The sequence below is a fragment of the Chanos chanos genome, chromosome 9 (assembly GCF_902362185.1).
Source record: "Chanos chanos chromosome 9, fChaCha1.1, whole genome shotgun sequence".
NCBI classification, from domain to species: Eukaryota; Metazoa; Chordata; class Actinopteri; order Gonorynchiformes; family Chanidae; genus Chanos; species Chanos chanos.
Window position 1 is genome coordinate 5767946 of NC_044503.1, and position 25762 is coordinate 5793707.

At 41.9% G+C, this 25762-nt stretch overlaps 1 protein-coding gene across 1 annotated transcript in view; it reads left to right on the plus strand.

The window, feature by feature from the left end:
- The window catches only part of dennd1b (DENN/MADD domain containing 1B), a 77076-nt gene that overhangs the window by 38126 nt on the left and 13188 nt on the right, over window positions 1-25762 (plus strand). Inside the window, exons 8-14 of the mRNA XM_030784328.1 lie at window positions 2383-2436; window positions 2901-3011; window positions 8962-9062; window positions 11525-11570; window positions 12866-12967; window positions 21013-21138; window positions 23697-23798. Of these exons, the coding sequence (XP_030640188.1) occupies window positions 2383-2436; window positions 2901-3011; window positions 8962-9062; window positions 11525-11570; window positions 12866-12967; window positions 21013-21138; window positions 23697-23798 (642 nt within the window). The remainder of the gene's footprint in view (window positions 1-2382; window positions 2437-2900; window positions 3012-8961; window positions 9063-11524; window positions 11571-12865; window positions 12968-21012; window positions 21139-23696; window positions 23799-25762) is intronic.

Here is a 25762-nt window from a genome sequence, read left to right on the forward strand (position 1 = left end):
GAGAGAGCGCATGAAAAATAAAGGGGGAGAGGCAGCTATGAAATCTGAAACCGCTGCACTAATCGCATGGGAGAAGAAGGCTTTCCAATTTTGCCAAATAATCTGCACTATCCTTTTAAATATGGCAAAAACAAACTATCCTGGGCCCTTGGTGTCCGTTTCTTCTTCTTCTGGAAAACAATCAAACTTTCTAAATGATTAATGCTGTTCCACACTGCTGTATTCTCTTTTTGAATATCAAAAGTTTCTTTACTTGGTGTTTAAAGCAAAGGCAATTGTACTCAAAAAATCTCCTTGATGCTCTTCCCGTTAACCCATATTTCATGTTTTTATATAAACATTGCTGGGGAAAAAAAAAAAATGTAAGCCGAACACAAACACTCCCAGTTATAAATTCTGCTTGAATGCTGGTATCACCAGTTTAAGATGATCATAATGTGATTTTTTTTTTTCATTGTAATGAATTGAAATACAGTAATAGAAGTGAAAATACAATGTCTTTAATGACACCGTTCCTAGATATTCCGGTAGGAATTCTCTTTGGCATAATTCTTTTTTTTTTTTTTTGCTTAAGGAATGACAAGGCGAGAAAATGGAGACAGTCTGTAATTTTCACACCACTGAGTGCAGATACCACTTTGCTCTCATTCTTTTTCAGGCAGCGTATTTTTCCTTGGGCCAAGCATTACCCTACTTGGCTGTTGTCATAGTCAGTGAATGACTGATTAATTGTGTACAATCAACGAACAGCAGTTACATCAGCTCTGTGGGAACAACATGATCACCTCATCAGACAAATTTTTTTTTTTTTTTGGTGTTGCCTTTTTCTATTTGCCTTTCCGTCTTATCCGATCTCGTGGTGGGTTGATGTGCAGTTGTTCTTTTCTTTCTTTTCTTTGTTTTTGATTGAGATTTTTGTTTGGGTTGATGAATGCTGGGAAAACAAACCTGTTTTTGTTGGTTTTTTAGGGAAAAAGGCATTTGATTGAGCTGTGAATGTTTGCCTCCTACATTGTATGGCAATGCTGTGTAAGGCACTGCTGACTCGGTGTGTTTGTGTGCATGTAATTGTGCGTGCCTGTGTGTGTGTGTGTGTGTGTGTGTGTGTGTGAGCGTGCATGTATGTGTGAATTTGTGTGCGTGTGCGTGCGCGCTGGGGGGGGTTGTGGTTCTGGGATCATGTTTGCTCTGTAGAGCAGCAGCAGGCAGGCAGGCAGAGCCTGGTGATAACAGGCTAAGATAATGTGTGATTTTTATAAACATCACTGCAGATTGCTGGAGACAGCCAGCTGGAACATCACTGCAGCTCTAACAATGAAGGAAAATCAGCCTTTTTTTTGTGGGAAAATAAACACATATATCTGCACATTGATGGGGAAAAAAAGATGATGTGAAATTGTTTGTATGGCTTTTGTGAATTTTTGTCAAACATTGTGACACACGGACAAACACCATCTCTTTGGACCACCATCACAGAGTATGGTGAACTTCATTATTGAATCATCTATTTTTAGCTTCCGTTTTAAAATAGAGTCATTCAGCATGAGTTGAAAAGGCCAAACCGATCGCATTCAAGCTTTAAATTCTCTTCAGTTAATTTAATCGTCACTTTTAGATTACGCATGCATGCACTACTATGGCTCTGAATCAGTTAAAAAAAAAAAAAACAACTTCCCTGTATATCTTTATGCATAAAGGGAAGAGTTCATGTAGTAAATGTTTGTGAAACATATGTTAAAGCTAGTGATTTGAACCGGTACACTCAGCAACAGATGGACATTTTTCACGCGCGCACACACACACACACACACACACACACACACACACACACACCCACAGAGTGTGGCTGGGCTTAGCCTGGGGGACAGAATCACCACACAGCAAAACAAAAGCGAGAAGTTGGGTGCGCAGCACAGTGTGGGGATCTTTTTTTCTCTCTAGACTCTTTGATCCAGACATTAAACCTGAACTGCTGTTGGGACATGTGTAAGATAGCCCCTCTGATCGTAGAACAGTCTGCCTGTACACTTTAATAGAGGCCTCTCTTTACACAGAGAGAGACTTCACCTCCTCTGCTCCTGTCCACGGGGAGCAGAACCGCTGACTTTTACTGTGATGTGTGTGTAATGTGTATGAGAAATGCCTTCGTCTCTTGTCTCTATCTGTTTCAACCGTAGGTTGTGCATTCACACAGGAATTTCAACCGCAATCTCCTCTTACAGATTTAACTACTGTTCATACTGTCAGCAATGGAAATAGCCAATGAAGAACATAGGGCATACATTTTGAAACGTGTTTCAAAGTTTTTTTCCTAGTTCTCTTTCCAGACGGTGTTTTGGACAATAGTGACAGTAAGATTTTTTTTTTCTCCTCTCTCTTTAGCATTCATACTTCATAGCCCCTGATCTTAACGGACTTCCCACCATCCCTGAAAGTGTGAGTATGCTGCTTCCTCAAGTGAAGGTTTCCTTGTTAGTCTTTAAAAAAATAGTTCAACTCTCTTCCGTTCTTTTTTTTTTTTTTTAAACTTGTTACAGAACTGAAGCTCTGCAAATGTCAGAATTCACCGCAAATGTGTTACAAGACAATTAAGATTAGAGTAAGAGTATTATATAGAATGTGTGTGTGTGTGTCTGTGTGTGTGTGTGTGTGTTTTAAGCATTTTTCTCAATTCAGTTCAATTGTCAGAGCTTTAGAGTCAGTGCATTGCTTTCTTCCTGAAGAGAATACCATTAAATCACAGTAAAGGAAAAGCACCCTCTACTGTCAAACCGGTTCATTTTTTTCTGTATCCAAGCAAGTACAAGAAGACAGCACCATGTCCTGTTTCAGTACCACTTTATTTATCATTTTAATTCCTTCATTTATTTTACTGTTGTTTTTCTCTGTATTCCTTTCAGAGAAATTTGACAGAATATTTTGTGGCGGTGGACGTGAACAACATGTTGCAACTCTATGCCAGTATGCTGCATGAGCGGCGAATTATTATTACCTCAAGCAAGCTTAGCACTGTAAGTATCTCCCACCATCCCTCTGTCTGCTCATCGCTCATCAACATCTGCAGCTTTTTCCCATCTGTAAAGATTTGATCACGTAGAGATCCCTCTCCATTTCTTCGTCACTTTGGCACCAGAGGTGAAGGAGAAATATTTTGGAGTTTAGATGGTAAATTATCCCCTGTGTGAAGGGGAAGTTAAAGCCACACTTAATACTGACTTTTATACTGACGCATAGTTTCAGAGCCTCATAGTCATTATATATAACACGAAAGATTTCTGCCTGCAGAACGGAGGCTGCAGACTACAGGGTGTGGGCTACGGTTTTGTCCTGTGTGTGAGGATCGTCTCTTTCGATCAAGTACGGTTAAGAAGCGATCGTTTTCAGGCTGTAAATGTCTGCAGTTGTGTTCTGATTATTTGAACATTGAATATTCAGCGTATCGCGAGGCAGAGTTAAGGACGCAAAGCGACTGGCGTGAACTCACACCCAAAGAAGAGCAGTGTTTTACTCTGCACCCTGTGACCCGGTACGTCTCTGAATGTCGGAAAAGTCTTAAATTATCAGTTATTAGAGCTGAGATTGTCTCACGTCGTCTCCACCAGGCTCTACTCCGTCTGAGAAAAGGGAGTGTTCTCTTATCACCGCTCTCTCCAAAATGTCTATGACAGTTCATGGAGAAAAAGAAGAAGAAGAAGAAAAAAAAAAAAAAAAACAGCGCAGGTGACGTCATCCACCCCCACCCCCCTATCTGTCCCGTTCCAGCAGCCGCGGCTCCGTGTATCTACAGCGCCGAGCCTTCGGCGCGCGGCGCGGTGGAACCGCGGAGAATCTCCCTCTCCAAGAGGAGAAGATTCTGGAGGAGGCCTTTAAAGAATGACCCAAGCTGTGGAGTATTTCACTCCTTACAAAAAAAAAATCCTGTACAGTCATTCTGCACGCTCACTGATTCCGAATGCATAAATCATAAACAACATCCCTTCTTTTTTCCCCCTCTTTTAATTCTTTTTTTTTTTTTATCTTTTTTTTTTTGTCTTTTTTTTTTTTTTATGCGGGCCTTGATTTACGTTTTTGTCGACCGAGAGGGCTAACGATTTCTCATTTATTAAGCTAATATCCTGACAGACTTTATATGAAACACTAAGTTATTAGGGCCGTTCACCTCGGTGGAGCCTTTCATCTTCCGGCATCCCGAACCAGTCTGTCTTTCTCATTGTGCCCCACAGAATAATAAACAACGGAAGGTGGAGAGGCTTTGCGGAGGCGTGAAAAAGCACCGCGCCATCCCTCTCCGCCGCCAACCGAAAAAGGCGTAGTCGGGGAGGCTTCAGCAGAGGATACGGCCGAAAAAAGCGGGGCGCGGTCTGGCCGGACACCTTCTCGTTCCGACCGAGCCGGGGCAGATAAATAAAGAGAAAGAGAGAGAGAGAGAGAGAGGGACGGGGGCGTATATATTATGCATGCTGCAGGCAGGGCCCACAATGTTTGTGGCCCCCAGTGAACCCGCTGTGTCAGTCTAGCAGAACATAGACGCGGACTCGCATGTATTGAAAAGCAAAGGAATAAATCATGATCTTACAACAATGCATCAGTTGACTTATTGCTGTTTTGTGACCAGAGGTAAGGAGTACCACTGTTTAAAGCCATGTCGCTGGCTCCGGGAGGCAGCCGGCCGTGCAGGCTTGTCATATGCCAGTATAATTGTGCTGCATCAGGCCCTCTCTAACTAGTCAACTGGGAGGCCCGCCGTGTTTCATCTGAGACCCTTCGGCCGGCCCCGAGTCTTGACAGCAGCCTTCTCATCATGCTGTCAGTGGTATGCTAACAAGAACTGATCCTTCATGCCCCGTGGTGGTAGCCACAGAGCTTCCTTTGGCCTTAGACTTCTCACTTTCTCACTCTCTTTCTCTGTATTTCTCCCTCCTCCTCCTTTTTTTTTCTCCCCCCCCCCCAGTCTCTGCAGAGCGCAGTCTGCAGTCTTGATTTTGTTCCTTATCGTATCATGTCCCGTATCATGGGTTTAAAAAGATATTTCTCATCTCGGTCCACCCCCCCCCCCCTTTCTGTGTGTGTGTGTGTGTGTGTGTGTGTGAGAGAGAGAGAATTAGTGTTACCTGGTGTTTGCTGTCCACCCTTCCAGCCCTCTCTTCTTTTCCTCTTTTCGGTGCCACCTACTTGTTAGTGGCACACCTGTGCTGACTGGGCTAGGTACTGTGCGTTTGTCAACAGGAGGGGGAAAGAGCAGTGGTAATTGGGAAACAAGCACAGGACTGAAAGGGGGGGGGGGGGTGTGAGGGGCTGGGAGGTTTTGGGGGGGGGGGGTGGAGTCTAGCAGGTTGCAGAAGTCAGAGATATCTGCAGTATTGTCACCTGTGTCAGAGGGAAATCTCTGTCCTCGTTTGCAGTCTGCTCCAATCACTGTGATGGTACTGTCTACATTTTTTTTTCTTTTTCTTTTCTTTTTTTTTTTTTTTTCTCACGAAAGACCGGGAGGCTCTTCATTTCTTTCTGTATGTGACAAGAGCCGTTTTGCTGTCCTTAAGTTTCTAGTTTCACCGCTTATATACGGAAAAAATATGTTTTGCAGGTGTGTTTACAAGGATAAAAATCACTAGGAAAACGTCTGAGACCTTGTTCCAAGGCAGAACGGCGTAAACATATCTTAAGCAAGGCTTCTCTCGACGCCTACCGCTTCTCCCTCCGCCGCCGCTGGGTCTTCGTCTCACGCATTTTAACAACTGGTCCAGGACGGTCCAAGTCGGGTTGATTGCACTGACACTCACTTAGGCCTGGTCTGGAAGAGAGGGAGATTCTCACCTCAGGTTATTGTCACCAGTCTTACTGGCCACGTTCAGCCTTTAGCTTGTCACATGTGGGTGAATAGCACTTCACCCCGAAGATGCTCACGGATCCCTAATAAGACCTAATACCGCAAATCGTCAATCATCAAAGACGGCACCAGAAACGCACGCGGAGTGTAGCGTGGCATTTGCGTTGGGAGTGTGTGGCATTTTTAACACGAAACCCATACCATAGCAGAGCTAACAGAGACACCACAAACTTCTTTGTGTTTATTTTCTGTCAAACCTCTGCCCAGACCGTCTGAAAGAGAGAATGAGAAGTAGTGAGGGCCTTTTGTATCAGCTTTATTAGTGAGATCCTTAACGCTGAGCTGACCTTAATGGGAACATAGACTCCGTCGCTTTATTTATTTATTTTTTTCCCCCCAAGCCTGGTCACCTCTGTATAATCTGCTCCGCGGTCTGTCTCCGAGGAGAGGACCTTCACTTAACATGTTCACAGGCTGCTCATTACCGCCAAAGCCCCGGTCTCTCCGGGCTCCCAGCAGCACCTAAACAAGCCATAATCCAGCATTTGTTCATGGGGACAGAGCCTGTGATTCTCCATTGAACAGAATATTAAGCATCCACAAGCTTTTTTTTTTTTTTTTTCTTGGATGGGGGTGCGGTGGGGGGGGAGGGGTGGTTGTGTAAGCCATATTTGGGCTTCTACCATTAATTATTTATCAACATGGCCAATATTTTATCAGGAGGAAGTCGTCACTGAATGTAATGTAGAGCCCTTGAGAAGCAGAGAGAGGAGAGCTCATTTTTATAGCCTTTACACTCTGGATTTAATCGGTACCACAGTGTGTGTGTGTGTGTGTGTGTGTGTGTGTGTGCCTGTGTGTCTGTGTCTGTGTGTGCGTGTCTGTGTGTGTGTCCGGGTGTGTGTGTGCCTGTGTGTCTGTGTGTGTGTGTGTGTGCGTGTGTCTGTGTGTGTCTGTGTGTTTGTGTGTGTGTGTGCATGTGTGTGTGTGTGGCGTGCCATTGAAGTGCATATTTGTTCAGATTACACAAATAGTACATAACAGTGTAACGGTACCGTAACGTTTCCTTTTTCTCTCTCCCTCTGCTTTTCTGCCCTCTTTCTCTGAAAACCCAGCAAAGAAGAAGTGGCAAAATATCAACAATTTCAAATTGTTTATAAAAATTTCACCTTTAAAGTGTTTATCCCATTCTAAACCTCCCCCACTTCCCACCCTTTAGAACTGAGATATGGAACTTTTTTATGCTTCACTATAAATCAGACCAATTGGGATTCCTTTCTGAGGCTTTTTTGAAATAATTAGACTTTGGTACCCAGGTTTTGCCAGCTATTACTACACAGTACCAATTGCTAGAAAGTTGTTTTTTTTTTTTTCTCCTGTGAGGAAGGAAAACGCAACCAATGAACTCAGTCAATGAGAAGCATTTCTTTTTTTGGTGCAGTGACCCTTCATCATCCTTGATTTAATGGTCCTTGAGAAAAAGAGAGAGAGAGAGGGAGAGAGAGAGAGAGAGAAGATCTGAAAACCAAGAAAAGCTTTGAAAAGCTTTGTTATCAGACAGTCTTAACCTGGCTAGAGATACCATAAATATTCATTTCTTTCTCCCCTAAACTACCTTGCATCGAATTAAGTCTGTCATAACCGCAGCTTTTTATTGTTTATAGAAGATGGCAAAAAAATTTGCATATGTTAAAAACACAGAGCAAGTTGCCAGTTTAGTGTTAATTAAAGCGTCTGTATTTTCGGACGTGGTGCGGTCACGTTCTGATGAAAGGGACAGAAACGTTTTATTTGTCTTTGAAAACCTCATACGCACACGCACACACACACTCAGACACACACCACACACACACAAAATAATGGTCACTATTCATTTCTCGCCTCTGCATGTGTGTGTGTATGTGTGTGTGTGTGTCTCTCTCTCTCTTTTGCTGACAAACACACACACACACTCACACACACACACACACACACACACACACACACACACACACACACACACACACCTTGAAAGTGGAGAAACACAGATGCACATGTGGCGTTGAGGGGGGATATCTCTTAAGCTGGCTGTGGAGACGCTGTTAAGCTTGGCTGGTTTCACTGGTCAATTGTGACATTGTGTGTGTCAGTGAGCAGGGGGTCTCTTGATAGTTTGGAGCAGTGGTTCACACATTACTGGAAGCTCCAATTGTCGAGCATCCTGGGTCCCGGCGGTATTCCAGCAGCTCACAGTCTCTCTTGGCTAACTCATGTTTCATTCTTTGGCAATTTGCCCTAATGAAGTCCCGAAGGAGCCTTCAGACCTCTGTTCTTTTTCCATATTTAATCATGTTATTTTAATCTGGGAGATGAGCAAACGCCAGTGTGTGTGCAGGTCATTACGATCGCTAGGTAGTCACAGAACGGGGGAGGAAGGGACGGGGGGGGGGTTGGTGGTTGGGATGTGGGTGTGGGTTTCGGGAGGGAGGGAGGGAGGGAGAGGTTGAGTTAAGGTGGGTGGGTGTGTATGTGTGTGTGTGGGGGGGGTGTATGTGTGGGGAGTTTGGACAGTGAAGGTGGGCGGGGGTAGGGTGGGGTGGGAGAGTCGGGGGGGGGGGGGGTCACTACTGTTATCAGCCCAACCTAACATCCACACTAAAACTATCTTTGACTGTCACCTCTCCTTGTGTTACACCTATAACTTTCCAGAACTCTCGTGGTAAAAATGTGCAAGGTTTAAAAAAAAACGAAACAGGTTTGCTCTACGTTAAAGTCCGTGAAAGGCCGGCCTTGTGCCTGACGCCGGCGTATGAACGATGCTCTGCTCACTCATGACTTCCCAGCTCTCAGCCTGAATGTATCAAAATAAAGCTGGAGCTTGTGTTTAATCTGTTTGTGTGTGTGTGTGTGTGTGTGTGTGTTTGTTTGTAAGATGAAAGGCTAAACATGTAATGTTCTCTATGCTCTTCTAGCCCACATGATATTGAATCCCCTAAAGCACACAGAACAGTACATGCAGTACTGTGGGTCTGAAAAAAAAAAAGAAAGAAAAAAAAGGGGGGAGAAAAAAAAAAGAAAAAGAAGTGTTTTCCTGTGAAGCCAAGGGCCGCATAAGTATGTTTCTCCTGTTGTCGTTTTGTTCTCATTCCTCTTAGTTAACTGCCTGTGTTCATGGATCTGCCTCCATGCTCTATCCAATGTACTGGCAGCACATCTACATCCCAGTGATTCCTCCTCATCTACTGGACTACTGCTGGTAAGACTCCTGCCCTCTGTCTCTGCCTCACTCCTTCACTCAGTCAGCCTTTCACTCGCTCACTCAGTCTGTCTTTCACTCACTCACTCTCTCGCTCACTCAGTCGGTCTTTCACTCACTCACTCAGTCGGTCGTTCACTCACTCACTCTCTCGCTCACTCAGTCAGTCTTTCACTCACTCACTCAGTCGGTCTTTCACTCACTCACTCACTCTCTCGCTCACTCAGTTGGTCTTTCACTCACTCACTCACTCAGTCTTTCACTCACTCACTCACTCTCTCGCTCACTCAGTCAGTCTTTCACTCACTCACTCAGTCGGTCTTTCACTCACTCACTCAGTCTTTCACTCACTCGCTCGCTCGCTCACTCAGTCAGTCTTTCTTTCACTCGCTTAGTTGGTCGGTCAGTTGGTCGGTCGGTCGGTCGGTCAGTCACTCGCTCACTCCCTCACTCACTTGCTCACTTCTTCACTCATTCACTCACTCACTCATTCACTCACCACCTGCTGTCAGTGGGACTTGGCTGTATTAGTATGCCGCTGTGTCTGTATGGAAGTCTCTTTGTTGTTTCTTTTTCTGTGTGTGTGTGTGTGTGTGTGTGTGTGTGTGTGTGTGTGAGTGTGTGTGTGTTTTCAGCGTTGGACTTGTGTGTGTTTGTATCTGCTGGCATGGTCTTTATACATCATTCCTTTCTCAAAAATAATAGAGAGCGTGCAGAGCTTTTGATGTCGTTCATTTTTGGCTGCAGATCTTTTTTCATGGCTCTGTCTGTATGATAAACTCTGTAATACCTTACTGACCCAGACTAGTGTTGTTTTAGCGAGTTTCTGATTTTTTTTTTTTTTTTTTGTGATTCTGAGCACACAGTCCTCTCGAGGGGTTTGTATGTAATGAACATTCCGAATCACCTTCCTAAATATTTTATTTGTTCAGCTAGTTCTCACCATCTTCTACATGGCTGGGATCTCAGTGGATTTGAATATTACAAAATCAGACACAAATCTGATAAGTCTGAATGAATATCTTTCACACCAAGCCCAGCATGTAGAATACTTGTTGTGTTTGCACAGAAATATGCACAGAGTGGCTAAGACTCTTCTCTTCTCTCTCCCACTGCCTACTGCAAGCCATGGCACAGACATGGTCCAGCATGTGGCTTTGCTGTGTATTAGCTTACCAGACAGGGGAAAGACTGGGGGAAAAAAATAGCTTTTTGAGTGAAAACATTGGATTATAGAGGAATGCTTGTGGCCATACAGTATTTTTTTTCTCTTTCTTTTTTTTTTGGAGTTTGACTTGTGAGACTACAGTAACAAAGAATGGATTTGTGGTTTAATCGGTTGAGGGTTTATATCAGCTGGTAGTCAATACAATACATTTTTATTTTTTTTAAAATATCAAAACCGATATATATGAACACATTTTTCGCATTTTCTGTCGGGAAGCGGCTGTTAGAAATTGAGATGTTTTCCTCTGTAGAATTTTTTTTTCTTCATTCTTGAAAGAGGGGAAAAAAAAAACAAAAACAACCCTGCCTGTTATTGACAATTTGATTGTGCAAACTTTGTTTGGAGTAATCCTATTGTAAGTATGTGGATAATGTACAGGACTCTATTTTCAAGGAGAGAGAGAGAATACAAATTATTTCAATGAGGTCTTTTTTTAACAGCATTACTCATGGTTAGCAGGGGATATTAGAACGATATTACAGACTGACTCTGTGTGTGTGTGTGCGCGCGCGCGTGCGTGCGTGCGTGCGTGTGTGTGCATATGTGTGTGTATGTGTATGTGTGTGTGTGTGTGTGTGTGTGGGAACATGAAAGCAGACAGTGAGGGATGAGGCTGTGGACCCTGCCGCAGAGCCCAGGCAGATGCTGCTGCTGCTGGTAGATTTCAGCCTATTAGCCACATAACCTGATTGAGCAGCGGCTCTCCAAACCTATCTAATTACACAGCCCTGCATTCTCCACACTCCACAAAGCCCGAGAAGTGATGCTCACCAATTACACTAATCACATTCAAGGCTTATTGTGGTCTCCCCCCCCCCAGAAACAGCCAAAGATGCTTATAAAGTTTAGCTTTGGAGATGTGCCTCACGCTGCCAGAATGTATTCTTTACAGCAAAGCCTTTTTCCCCGTTTTTTGGGGGGGTTTTTTTGTGAGATTAATGTGAAAACATTTGAAAGTTATAGCTTGTTTTGTCCTTAGAAGGCATTATAAACAAAGAAGGCACTATCTTTAGAAGGCACTATTAAATCAAATCAAGATAAACACTTGTCGCCATTAGACGTGTGAAAACTGTTTCAGCTGATCTAGGTCCTACCATGAAAGGAAAAGCCAAAGTTTTAGTGTGATGGTAATGATGATGGTTGTGATGATGATGACGATGATGATGATGATGATGATGATGACGACGATTGTTTCTCTTTGTCAATAACTGCGGTTTGAACCTGTTCCCCACAGTGCCCCCATGCCATATTTGATTGGTGTTCATCTCAGTCTGTTGGACGTAAGTAACAGTAATAATTCTCCTGTCAGTATTGCCACATCTGCTCATCCTCCTGCTCCGAAAAGACCAACGCCACTTTACTCCTAATGCCACGACTTGATCCTTTCCCATTCTGTTTATATATATATATGTATATGTTTCTTTTTTTTTTTCACCTTCACCTTTGCTCTCAATTATAGTGTGCATGTTCCATGAACCAACTGACTCTACCTGCAGCTACAGTCATTTTAAATTGCATTGTTCAGATCTGTCCAGTAATTTTGAATAATAATGATGCGATATTTTTTTTTTAAACCTTATTTACTTATGCCATACGTATTTATTTTCAATGCCAAATACAAACACACACACAAAACACACACACACACACACACACACACACACACACACACACAAATATACACAAAAAAAAGAAAAGAAAGAAAGAAAGAAAGCAAAAAAAAAAAGCTACAAAAAAATTGACAGATTGTTTTTTTTCTATTCATCTCCTTGGTGTCTGCTCTCCAGACAAATAAAAGGCAGAGAGGAAACAGAGAAACAAAGAGCCATTGTGTTTGGCTGGGGAGTGCTGGCGTGTTTGGTTGGAGGTAGACCTTTAGCTGTGGATGTGGATTTGATATCTTTGACAGTCGTAGCAGCGACAGTATTTATCACGCTTTGCATTGGTGACAGTCCCCCCTATCTGTCTGCACATAATTAGACTAAATCAGCACGCAAGCCTCTATAGCACAAGCGACTGTCACAAGTGACAAACCAGAAATTTACACACTCTGCTGTTTCCCCACCTGCACCACAAGAATAATTGTTGAATTTGTCGCCATCAGAGCAAATTTTTTTTTTTTTTTTTTTTTTACTGTTGTGTGGATGCACCAAGTCGCTTGCATCACTGTTTCATGCTTCTTCTTCTTCCTCTTCTTCTTCTTCTTTCTTTTTTTTTTTCTCCCTGAGGAGTGAAATGTTGAAATTTCTATATCACGTAATTCTGCTTTACTGCTTAGATTTATGGACACACTTACACAAACTTTTCATAAGATGATATGATGTAGATTGTATGGTCAGGTGTTTTTTTGGTTTTTTTTATGCTATGTTTCCCCAAAATATGGTTTAAATAGCTGATACAGTGTATGATATGAACAAAAATGTATTTTATTTAGTCTGAGTGCACAACAAAAATGCTGGAAAACTTTTCTTGGTTTACGTCAGGTCATCTTAACGATGCCGTCTGCCGACAGTATTAGATGAAGAACGTGTTTTGTTGCTTTGAGTTTGTCACAGTAGCTGTACTTTTCTTACAGAGGGTAAAAAGCCGATCGCTTGAGGACGTAGTCATTCTGAATGTGGACACAAACACGCTGGAATGCCCCTCGGACGATCTGCGTAACCTACCTAGTGATGTGGTAAGTTCCCTGTATCCAGAAAAAAAAAAGTCGTAGTCGTCCGAACCCAGTCCAAATGAAATCTACATATACACACAGACAGGCAGAGACACATAAGACATACGCACTCTCATTCTCTCTCCCTGGTTCTTCTCTTTCACTTTAACACAAACACACACACACACACAGACACACACACACACACAGGTGAGAGGGACTACTCCCTTGTCATTAGCAGGTCTAGTGGTAAATCCTGAGATTGAGCCCGGTGACGTTTAAAGGCTGGCCGCGGCCATCAGGCTCTGCAAATGCGCAACTCTTGCCTTCATCTCTCTGTTTGTTTATTTTATTCTATTTTATTTGAATCATTTTTATTTATTTATTTATTTATTTACTTCCCTTTTTTTTTTTTTTTTTTTTTTTGCACAAAGCGATGCGTTTTCTGTCTGCCCAGTGGCACATCTCGCTGAATGAGAAAGAGCTAGACTTTTTCTGAAGGCTGGAGGAAGAAGGGGGCCAATTATCAGTTCTTGCTTTCTAGCCACCTGCCAGCGCGCTCCCCCTTTAATTAATGCGGTGGCGACAACGGTCACTGCAACAGGAAATGCAGCTCCCGTCAGGGTCAGAAATATGTCTGTCATCCGTCCTTTTGAACATTAAGGAATTTTGTTTGTTTTTTTCTCCCTCCGGGAGGTGTGTATTTTAACACGGCCACGTCGTCTATGAATCAGTGGAGGCCCTGCCGCTGTCTGTCCAAGCAGAAAAAAAAAAAAAAATTCCCCCGACTGTTTTGCAGATCCGTCTCCACGCTGCCATTCCATTTGTAAATTAAATTGCAAACTGAGTGTGTCGTATAAAAGAGTCAGGTCTTTTGAAACTGACAGAAGGAGAGAGAGAGAGAGAGAGAGAGAGAGAGAGAAAAAAGTCTTTGTCTTCATGGTATGATAAATCAAGTGGCAGCTCTGTTTTTTCTTTGATCCCCCACCCCCCCCACCCTACAATTTTTCACTGACTAATGATACAACATACTCTGCATATCACGTTAAATTACCCCACCTGAAACGTAAATGTCACCTACAATAATGTATTTATCGCAGGCAAATTCATTTTTCTTTTTGCTCTTCCTGGCTACTTTGCCTTTGGGGATTTTAAAATTCATAACAAAAGGAATAGGTTTTAATTGAGGTTCCTAAGGTTCCTTTTTTTTTTTCATTTCATTTTTTTTTAAATCGTCTGTCACTTTGCATTTTCATATAAGGGCATGGTTTTATGAATCAATATTTTGAATATAACTTGCATTCTGCCATTGCTTTGCAAACTGGACAAGTGAGAATTACTAATAATAGTAGTATAATTTAATAGTGTCAATTTGAATTCAGTGTAACATCTATAGATTTTTTTTTATTATTTGTATGTATTTTAACAGAGATCCAGCACTTTCCATGGCTATAGGTTTTTTTCCTTCTCAGTAGTATTCAGGACTGTTCTTTTTTTTGTTGTTCATCTATAAAGCCACTTATAATAAAGTGAGCCCCGGAGCAGTTTTGTTTTAAGAAAGAAAACAAAAAAACCCCAACTTATATTGATTTAAGCTGAACCTTTTGAGATTGGTTTAATTACAGGTTTGAGGGCTTTTCTTCCATGTGGACTCTATTACTTGTATAGCCTGACCAGTGGCCTTGCTTTTAGAAGGGTCATAGGTGACAGTTGTCCTAAATTACCTGGCCCTTTTTCTCCAGACAGGACTCTGCCTACTTCTCCGCTGTCCTCTGCTTAATGGCCATTTTTCCCAATTTCACACATAATATTTTAGATTTATTGACTATTAGAAATGCTACCACGCCGGTAGCGGTGCCGTCCTGCGCTAGCCTAAAGATTTACAAATAGAGAGAATAATTGGAGCGGCTTAAAGAGGATGTGGCTCTCTTTTGAAAATGATTTTTGACATTGCTTTTTATTGGAAACGTTAGATGCAACAGAGCTGAACGTCCCGTGGTAATTGTGTTCTTGTGCATAATTTATATACGCCCCCCCCCAACATGCCGGAAGAGTGTCGAAGTTTGACAGTGTTCAGAAATATATTGTGTGCATAAATCTTCACTATACTCTGACATTTTTTCCCTCCAAATAAGTTGTAACCGTAAAATGTAGCAAAATCAACACCCAAAAAAGCGTTGTCCATTGTCAAAGGAGATTCACCTTGGTCCACATTTTATTAACAAAGGTATCAGTTTTTCATGAACGCTTTCCCTACCGGTTTCTATTCGACACTAAGTCCACTTCCAGAGCTGATGAGATGAATACAGAGATCACCCAGACACTTGACATGTATAAATAAAATGTATTTAAACCGACTTTCAAGTTTGTGAGAGACCCCTTTTTTTTTTTTTTCCAGTGAGATAGTCCTGTAATATTATCTGTCTATGTATATTTGCCCCTACAGTTCCAAGGTAAAAGTGCAAATTGTTTATGAACTTCATGAAAATTTTGCTTTTGTTCAGATATTCTTTTCTGATATTGAGAATTTAATAATACGTCTCGGCTTCTCTTGCACTGGAGTTATTGGGTTTAATGAAGAGAGCGAGTACAAGGAACAGTTTTTTTTTTCTTTCTCCTCCTTTCTTTGCAAACAGATGAAGGTTGTTTTCTCCTCTCTCAAATACTGTGAAACTGTGCAACATTTTCTTTTTCAATTATAATTGGATTTTTGTAGCAGAGCACAGGGTGTTTACTTTTGTAGTCATTAAAACTATCTAAAAATAGGAAATTATGAATCTATTATTCCGCCAAACAACTAAGGACTGAGAGCAGAATGTTATTTGATCATCTGTTCTTGGGTCCTATATCAAACTTAAGACAGACGTTTTTCATGAAATATTCTTTTTTGTCTCTATTACTCCAGTTAAAGTAACGGGTACCAGAAAGAAAGCTCTATTGTTTATATGTTCAGTTTTCACTCTGGGTTTTCTTTTTCTTTCTTTCTTTCTTTTTTTTTTTTTGGCAGCTCTTCATGTGTTATCCCTCTGTTGTCTTGTAGACCTTGTAGACACAGCTTATATTTGTACCCTTCCTGTGTTTGATCATTTACGTTCGCAATCAGCAGCAAAAAAAAAAAAAAAATTTGAATTTGCACACCCACCTCTTGTTTATTAAGACACCTCAATAGAAGTTAACAAATTAATCAGAGGAAAGTACAGTTTTTTGGGTCTGTCCTCAGAGATCACCTGGCACGCCGAATCAAAAGCAAGGTGTTTAATTGGGAGTTGTGCAAAAGCTTCCGACGTTCAACGTGAGAAAACAACATCAGCCGACACGCCAAACAATTACTGTCAGGATCGGTGAAGTTCGTTCAGCTGTGCGCGCGCTCTCTCTCTCTCTCTCTCTCTCTCTCTCTCTCTCTCTCTCTCTTATTTATTTATTTATTTATTTTTAACGAATGCACTTGTACAGACTTCAGCAGGCACCTTGGAGCCACTGTACAACAGACCAAGCTCATATGTTGCCCGCCCCCCCACCCCCCACCCCTCTTTTCAACAACCCACCCTTAAAAGATCATTCAGTTTACTCACAGTTTGCAGTGCCTCCTGCTATAGTCACCGTTGAAGATCAGTATTAAAGCTAGCCAGGTGTGTTTAATCCTAGTTTCTGCATCTGCTCTTTCAGTGGGCAGTCACAGTCCAAAAGTCAGAAGGCGTCGCCCGATTCTACTCTGTGGAGATGGAGAATAACTGTACTCCTGTAGTCATCTCTGTTTAGGTCAGTCATGCCAGGTCTATGAAGTAAACGTGTTGGTTTTAAAAGTGAAACCTCAAAACTAAATGTTTAAATTTAACGTCAGTCAATTGCTGAATCATGCCATTGGTGTCATGTTATGGTTTATGATTAGCTGATGTTACCTAGGCAGATATTGTTGCTTTGAAGGATAATTGTGCATGATGATCAGTCTGATCGGTCTGCGTTGCTCATTTTACTCCTTATCCTCCTCCGAGCTTTAAACGTAGCCCCTAACCTGCAGCCTCCAGTGCTCCAGTACTCCACTGAGGAAAATTCTGTCGAGTACTTAGCCTGACCTCTCTAAGTTTTTAAGTTAGCTCTTTAACAATACTTTAGGACCACGTAAAGTAGGTTCGCTTTGTAACATTTAGCATCTAAAACAATTGTAAGAATTGTTTTGCCCTGTGAAGTTAAAAAACAATGCGTTAAATTGTTTTGGTTTTTTTTGTTTTTTTTGACAGTGTTTTTTTGACAGTAGATATTGTGCTTTAGCAGTACTTTATGACCACTTAAAGTAAAATCAATTTATGACATTTAACGTATAAACAAAAATTATGAGTATATTTTTTTTTCCCCCCTGAAATAACATTGTTTTGTTGACAGTAGATATTTATACATATTTATCAGGCATTTCTCTATCATTAAGGCTGAAACGTGAGCTGTCTTTTGTGTTTTTGTGAAATGGGTGTGCGTGCATACTGTGTGTTTGTGTGTTCATTTCAGACTACACCACATCAAAAGAAAGCTGAAGATTTTCATAACTATTTCTTTCTTCTTTGTAGTACTTTAATTGCATCCCAACGGCTTTCCTTCCCTGGACAGAATCCTTAACAAAACATTTTTTTTTTCCTTTTCTTAAAAAAGTCTTTTCTACCGTCTTCTGTGAGGGTCACATTGTAATTTTTGCACAAGGATGTGTGCATTGAAAGTTGTTTTTTTGGAGACTTGGAAAAAAATATTGTTATTGTATCAACTCTAATGGTTAAAATTTCATGGCAAGTAGTATTAGTTATTTTATCAGTATACTCATCTTTGCCTATCTATCTATCTATCTATCTATCTATCTATCTATCTATCTATCTATCTATCTATCTATCTATCTTTTATGTCTATCTGTCTGTCTGTCTATCTGGCTGTCTGTCTGTCTGTCTGTCTGTCTATAGAGAGGTAGAGAGAGAGAGAGAGAGAGAAGAATGAATGAAAATATATGAATATTTTCTCTAATTCTAGTTCTGTGTATCCACTTGCGTATTTTTATGTGGAAAGGCATGCAACATATGCACATATATTTTTGAGCAATTAAAACTGTGGGTTTTAGTCCTTGGAGATGGTCAAATATTAAGGTCCCAGGGATGAATTACACTGTAATTTTAGACATTTGTAGGCACAGATTTGTGGATGCCCAGGCATATGCCTTTGTGGTAGTTAGTCACATGTGTGTGCGTGCATGTGTCTGTGTGTGTGTATGTGTGTGTGTTGGTAGGGCTTGTCTGATTCAATCAGTTGAAATCCCTTGACCGTATGCAGCCCAGTCGTGGTGAGCAGGGGTCTTGAGAGAATGGCATGACATAGCAGCTACTGATATATAATAGCAGCCCACCATGGAGGCCTATAGCTTCATCCTTCAGAGGGAGACAGTGATGCACCTGCTAATTATCATCTCCAGCTGGTGAGTTAAATGGAGATCTGTTTTCTGGGCGACCTCTGACCCTTGCTCTTTTACTTGACGCACTTCAAACCCTGTTGAGGAGTCCATGCAATAGAGTTTAATGAGGCTCCGTGTCTGGCCTCTGTGGGCAGGGAGAGGGGGACGGAGCACTTTTATCCAGAGCCATCCTCCCTTGATGTAAATTGAAAAGATCACAGCTATGGGGAAAAGACCTATACAGGAAAGGCCTCTCTGCATAGATTATGAATATCATATCTCAGTGTTTTTTTTCCCCCCCTGCTCTCTCTCTCTCTCTCTCTCTCTCTTTCTCTCTCCCCATCTCCCCCCCCCCTACAATACCATGGTTATAATTGGACCCAATGGGGGGACTCTCCCTTTGATCAGATCATAGACTCTGTGACTTTACACTAAAAAATGTCACTGCCAAATAGGTTTATCACCTGTAGAGCTAAGCTCTCCTCTGATGCCTGGCTCGCGTCTCGTTAGCGTTACTCAAAGTATAATAGTTAATTAGTGTGACAGATCGTTTACTGTTATTGCATGTCTGATGAGGTGCATGCAATGTTATCAAAACCCAATTATTAAATTGAAGTTTATCGCCGTTACCCTCGCTGCATATCAATGTTGTAGTAGTGCTTGTATGCTTAAAACAAAGTCTGGCTTCCCGCCCTTTTTTTTTCTTTTTTCTTTTTCTTTTCTGCTTGGTGTTGAGTGCTGTGTAGAAAAATGAATCGTGTATTTATTACATGAACTAAATAGTCATGTTTTTGGAGATGTGTGTTAATTTTACATTCAGTGTGTTTGAGTTATTTTTTCTACAGGAAAGACTGTGTGTGTGTGTGTGTGTGTGTGTGTGTGTGTGTGTGTGTGTGTGTGTGTGTGTGTATTAATGCTTATCACCTCAATAACCTCTTGCTGTACAAACTCTATATTTGCCCACTGGGTGTCGTTTTCTCGTTTGAATGACGGGTCGTTCTCTTTGATTCTTTGTCTTCAGACAAAAAAAAAAAAAAAAAAACGAAAAAAACCCAGAAAAAGACAGTTTAATGAACTGTTGGGAAAATCACTAAGTTTATCAGCATGAAATATTAATACAGCATCAACTTTACATAAACAAAACGTTTAGTGCACTGTGGATATGTAGATTTGACACTTGTTAATTTGGTTTTTCTAAACTTATTGTTTGATGCTTATGATGCATTTGCAATATTAGCTCAGGGACACCCAGGAAAAAAAAACAAAAACACGTGCGCGCACACACATACATACACACACACACACACACACACACACACACCCAAAGGAGGAAAACTGTGACAGAAGACAAAAAGAAATCGATCTAAAAAAAGAAAAACCACCAAACAAAACCAGTGCCACAGTTCTCAGCCTGCACTCCGTCTGAATGCCATGAGTAAGGATCTGACGAGAGGGCAATTTTTTTTTTTGCATCGTAGAGAGTGACCGTCCTACTTGCTATTCATTCTCTTTCCATTGTGTGGCGTCCTTCCTTCATATTCATCCAAGAATCAAGGAAAAGATGATTATTAATATCCAGAGCACTATGCTGGCATATACATATGCATAATAACCATGAGCAAATGATCTAAACATTACGGCATGCGTAGTCCCACTTTATAAACCTTGCACGACCTGAAGGAGGTGTGTATTGGCATAGTTTTGACTACTTCACAGTTACGTAGTTTTTGTTGTTGTTGTTGTTGTTGTTGATCATCCTTGTACCTTAATATATATATGTCTAGCAGCTGTAACCTTGAATGGGATGGACAGTTATCTAGTTACCTTCAGATTGTATTTCACTTCCTGTTGGCTGAATAAGTCTTCACAGGTTGTTTCTAACCACTTAGAGTAGCAGTCTAACACTGATGCATTGTTTAGTTTAGTTTCTCTCTCTTTCTCTCAGTCGAACACAAAGCAGGTGACTAGATCTCTCTCTCTCTCTCTCTCTCTCTCTCTCTCTCTCTCTCTCTCTCAGTGTTGGATATAAGAGGGAGTCCTCTGAGCCAAGGAGGGAAAATCTCTCTTTGCTAAAATAAGTACGCGACACAGCGTACCTCCCCAACTTGCTGTACCTGAAGGGGGGGCTAAGAAAGGTTTAGGGAGGCATGGAAAAATAATTAAAGCTTATGTATGTCAAGAGACTGTTAGAGGGAGAAAGGGGGCGAGGAAGAGAGAGAACGATAGCGAGACTGCTCCAGACTCCCTGTCAGAGTGTCATGGTTCTCAACCCCCCCCACCCCCCCCTCCAAAAATACCCTGGCCCCACCCCCCACCATTGCCTCAATTAACAGACCAGCAGGTGCTCCCAGCAGCACAACAGATAAGCTACAAAGAGTGAGCAAAGACTTCCCTCTTTATTTCATTTTTTTTCTTTTTTCTTTTCTTTCTTCTCTTTCCATTTTTTTTTTTTTAGAATGACCTGCAAATGTGACACTTCACACTCTGAATGGGTTTGCTTCTCCCTCCACCAATTTCAAAGGTGTTAATTTAACTTCTCCCTCTCTCTCTCTCCCTCTCCCTCTCTCTCTCCCTCTCTCTCTCCCTCTCCCTCTCTCTCTCCCTCTCTCTCTCTCTCTCTCTCTCTCTCTCTCTCTCCACTGCTCAGATCTCCACTCTGAAGAGTAAGCTGAAGAAACAGTCGACGGCGACAGGCAGCGGCGTGGCCCGAGCTTTCCTGCGTGCTCAGGCCGCTCTCTTCGGCTCCTACCGCGATGCCTTGAGATACAAACCCGTAAGATCTCCACCGCTCCCCGTTTTTCTCCCCGACACCGTCTCTCCTTTCCCCCAACGGTGTCGATTCCCGCCAGTCACTTTAGTCATTTAGTCGACTCGCTGACCTCCTGGACACCCTGCAAAACCCTGCTCCCAACACCAAACAGACACTCCACAAGGCATTTCATGTTTTACTCGTTTGTAACTAGTGTCACTTATTGACATAATTAGATTTTTCTCTGTGTCACCCGACACGTGCATTTCTGCGGTGGCGGCTTTCATTCTCCTAGAAAGCGACGGGAGCGAGTCAGTAAATAGATTAAATCGAGTTAATTGTCTGTTTGCCGTCATTACGTTGGAAGGAACGTTGTCAGGAAGACAATAAGATAACGAGCAGCTGATTCCCTCTTTACTTAATGTGAGGTCAACTGTTTGTTAAAAGCCAGGGAAAACGGGGCATGGTCTCTGCTTTGAAACTAAAAGAAAAAGGGAAAAGAGAAAGACAGAGAGAGAGGGAGAGAGAGAGAGAGAGAGAGAGAAAGGGTGCTAGGTAAGGTGGGCCTGTCTGTATCAGTGAAATGTCAGATGTTGAAAAGCCAGGACAGTCTCTTTGAAGAATCCCTTTCAGCCACGTCTTGGTATTTCTCTCCCAGCCTCTAAAGTCTTGAAATGGAGCCTTTCAGTTTTAAGCCCAGTGCAGGCTGGGCTTTAAAAAAAAAAAAAAAAAAAGGCAAAAAAAACAAAAAAACAAAGTGTGTACTCTGTTTGTCAAATATGGCTCTCTTTGTAGGAAGTCTTTGGGAGTAATTGGTTTGTGTAGACACTCAGAGTTTGGGATACATTATTGATGTCTCAGCAGCGGTGTATACACAAACTGTCTTTACACAGGCAGAAAAATACTTGTTTTAAGACAAAAAAAAAAAAAAAAAAAAAAAAGGCAAGTTGGTGCAACTTTTCAACTGTCAAAGCACCCTCGTAAATAAGCACTTCTCCATCAAATGTTGTATGTGCAGCGTTCTCTTTTCTCTTCCCTTTTCTTTTTCTTTTTTTCTTTTTCGCTCTGTTTGTTTCCAACTCTCATCCACCTATGGTTTACTGAAAGATAAGCCTGGACTGGACTTTCAAAACAGTGGTGGAAATATGGAAACTATTTCTGATAGTCAGGAAACACCACCCCCCCCCCCCGGAGAAACAGCTGACTTTTGAGTTTTAAAAGAAGCATTTTCATCACTTTGTGTTGAGGAACGGGGGATGTGTTTTAATTCTGGTCGTACTAAACATAATAATAATAATAATAATAATACATTTTATTTCTAGAGCGCTTTTCATGATACTCAAAGACGCGTAACAAGCATAAAATAATCAGTAAAAGAATCATAATCATAAGAAAAATAATAAGAGAACATAAGAAACAATAAAATAAGAAACAAGAGTCAGAGGCATGATTCTATAGGATGTTTTTTTTTTTCGCTATCTAAACAAGCTAACGTGATTTCTGCTGATTGCGTGCAGCAGTGTTAATAGACTCTTAATTTGTTTTGTTTTGTTTTTGTTTTGTTTTGATTCCTATCAATATTATGCCAATCTGTATCACTTTGTAAGAGTGTGTGATGAAGCACATACTCGACGACGTTAACAGAAACGTGAATTTACTCAGGTCGTATATCAGGGATATTTAGTGTCATGTTGCACAGTAAAGGTTTAACTCTTAACACGGGACTGTACCGTGTGCATATCTAAAGAGGCTTTGCCACTCGGGTGATACGTCTGTTTAAATTACAGCACTGCTGAAACCCCTGTTTTATGGCTCCCAGATGCCTTCTCACCGGAGGCTTTGGGAAGCTCTGGAACCTAACTGAGCTGTAAATGAGTGGGAAGCAGGGCTATGATAATAAGCTCATGTACAAAACGTGGGAATCAGACTCGTTCAGATGATTAGACGCTCACCTCCTCAACGCGTTCCCGTGGACCGTCGGTACCGGCCGTGGAAGCGACCGTCTTTTTCTTTTTCGGTTTGCTTTTAGCACGCGACCTGAAATAAACGACGACAGCGCGGCCAGCTTGACTGTAACACTGTTTGGTTTACTGGGGTTACACTTTGTAATTTATGCGAAAAATTCAGGGTGTTCGTTGGCCCTTTACTGATGATGGTGATGAGGCATTGATGGAAAATACCTCGGATTCTGGTCAAAGACACGGCTCCGTCTCTTCTCACCAAGTCCAACAAAAGAGCTATTGTTTAGTGCGTAAATATGCCAAAGTATGCATATGCAAATATATGAATGTTGATATATGCATATGGCAGTGAACTCCGGTTTGGTCGTTTCACACTGCCCAGTGTTTTTGTTATTGCCGTGCTCTGATTGGAACAGAGTGGAAGTGATGTAAGTGACTGCAATAAAGAGATGATGAAAAAGATGATGTAGACAAATGCAGTTATCAGACATCTGCTGTTACCCCCCCCCCCCCCCCCCCCCCTTAGATGAAATAGTACCGTTCGCTGCCTTTTCCAGACGCTCACCAAACGTGTGCTTTCATTAAAACAACAACTTCGCTTTCTTCTTCCCCCCCCCTCAGGGAGAGCCCATCACCTTTTGCGAGGAGAGCTTCGTAGCTCATCGGTCAAGCACCATGAGGAATTTCCTCGAGATGGCCGTGAACCTTCAGCTTTTCAAACAGGTACAGCACAAATACAAGGGGAGGAATACTGTGATATGAACTCTGAACAGACTCCACAAACCTTTCCTGACCTCTTTTTTTTGGTTTTTTTCGTCAAAAATATGTATTTTTTTTTTGTTGATTTGTGTGGCTTGTCTGCGTACTAATATCATATATATCAGAGGCTGACTGACAATGACAACATTAAATGGATATTATCTGATATGCAATTAATGGAATGTGTAGCCATACACATTAACGGCATACATTGTATGTCTAGAGATCTCCTGTTATTAGTGTAAACTAATTATACTGGTATGCGACGGACTGGCGACCTGTCCAGGGTGTTTCCCCGCCTTTTGCCCAATGAACGCTGGGATAGGTTCCAGCACCCCCCGCGACCCTAATTAGGTTAAGCGGCTTAGATAATGAGTGAGTGAGTAAGCGACTGAGTAATTATACTGATGCTTTTAGAGCTTAGAAAACATTGTCTTATTAATTTATTTATTCTCGCTAAACTCGCGGACTTTCCGCGTATTACAGGAAAAAGTTTTTTAACTGAATTCCTCAGTACGGGCAGTTGCGTCGCTCATCGGGGCTCATTCTGTGGTGGTACCGCACATGTGACCTTCCCAACACAGATAGTGTCCGTCAGTTCAAAGACATTTCCATCTCGCATTGAGCAGTAGCTCTGGGGCTGCCTTTATCTCGCCTTAACCGCATTGAGAAAGGCCAGTGTTGCTGCCGCCCTGCTCTGACCATGAACCACATCCGTTTGGAGGCCGGCCTGCTGAGAATAGGGGGGGGGGGGGGCATAGCTGCCAAGAGAGTGCGGGGGAAGACTGTCAGCAACGACCTGCTTTCTGTCTTAACCCCCCCCCCCCCCCTCACCACTCCACTCCACTCCACTCCGCTTCCAAGCCCCCCCCCCCCCCCACACACACACACACACACACACTGACGACTGCTTGCTCACGATCACACTGCCTCTGAGAAAAGCTCGATTCACTCAAGCATCTCCCCGTCTCCCCTCTCTTGCCCCTAGAGAGATTTGCGTATGGAGTCCAGCAAAACAGCAGACTTTTCACTACAAAAAAAAAACTTCTCACATAGCACTCACATATTTGATAAAGCAGACACCATATAAACACGTTTTTTTGGGGTTTTTTTTTTTCTTTTTTCTTTTTCTTTTTTCTTCTTCCCAGTCAGAGATGATATTACATGTTTTAACTGTGTTTACACTGCCCGGGTAATGTTGTTATTTTTGCCTGCCTCTTATTCGCTAAACCTATAAAAATTATAATTGGATTATTAGATAAGAAACAATAAACAATGTATCCAAAAAAAATTATATATATATGGATACAGCTGAAAACAAGTCATCAAGAAAAATATGAGGTATCATAATCTTATATCCAATTAACAGGAGCGGACGAGTGAATGTAACGTGATATTGAAGGAGAAGGGGATAAGAGGGGCCTGAGTTAGGTGTTAATTTGGCCTGATTATGTGCTCTAATTGAGCTCAACCAACAGCGGTTGAACCCTGTGATCTCATCACTCATTAGACCGGCGTAATGAAGTTAGCCTCCGTCAGGGCCCGAACGGGAAACTCTGGACCCCAGAGGTGCCGCTTTTAATGTGGTCTAACGCAGAGAGCAGAGTTGGACGCCCAGGGGGTAGTCTGGGCTGTCTTCTCTTCTCTGAGCCCTCTCCCCTCTAACCCAGACACCTTGCTTGTAAATGATTGTTATCATCAGTAACTTTTTGTTTTGTTGATTTATTTTATTTATGGGTTTTTGTTTTTTTCTGAGCATGTGGCTTTTTTTTGTTGTTGTTTTTTTTCTTCCCAGTGGTGATTTGGCATGAAGTGTCTGTGTAGTTGTTCTCATTGTGGTATTTCTGAGGATAGCTATTAATGATTGCTGTTATGTTTATTGTCTGGGTCGATTGTGGGGGGTGGGGGGTTAAAATGGCCAAATTTAT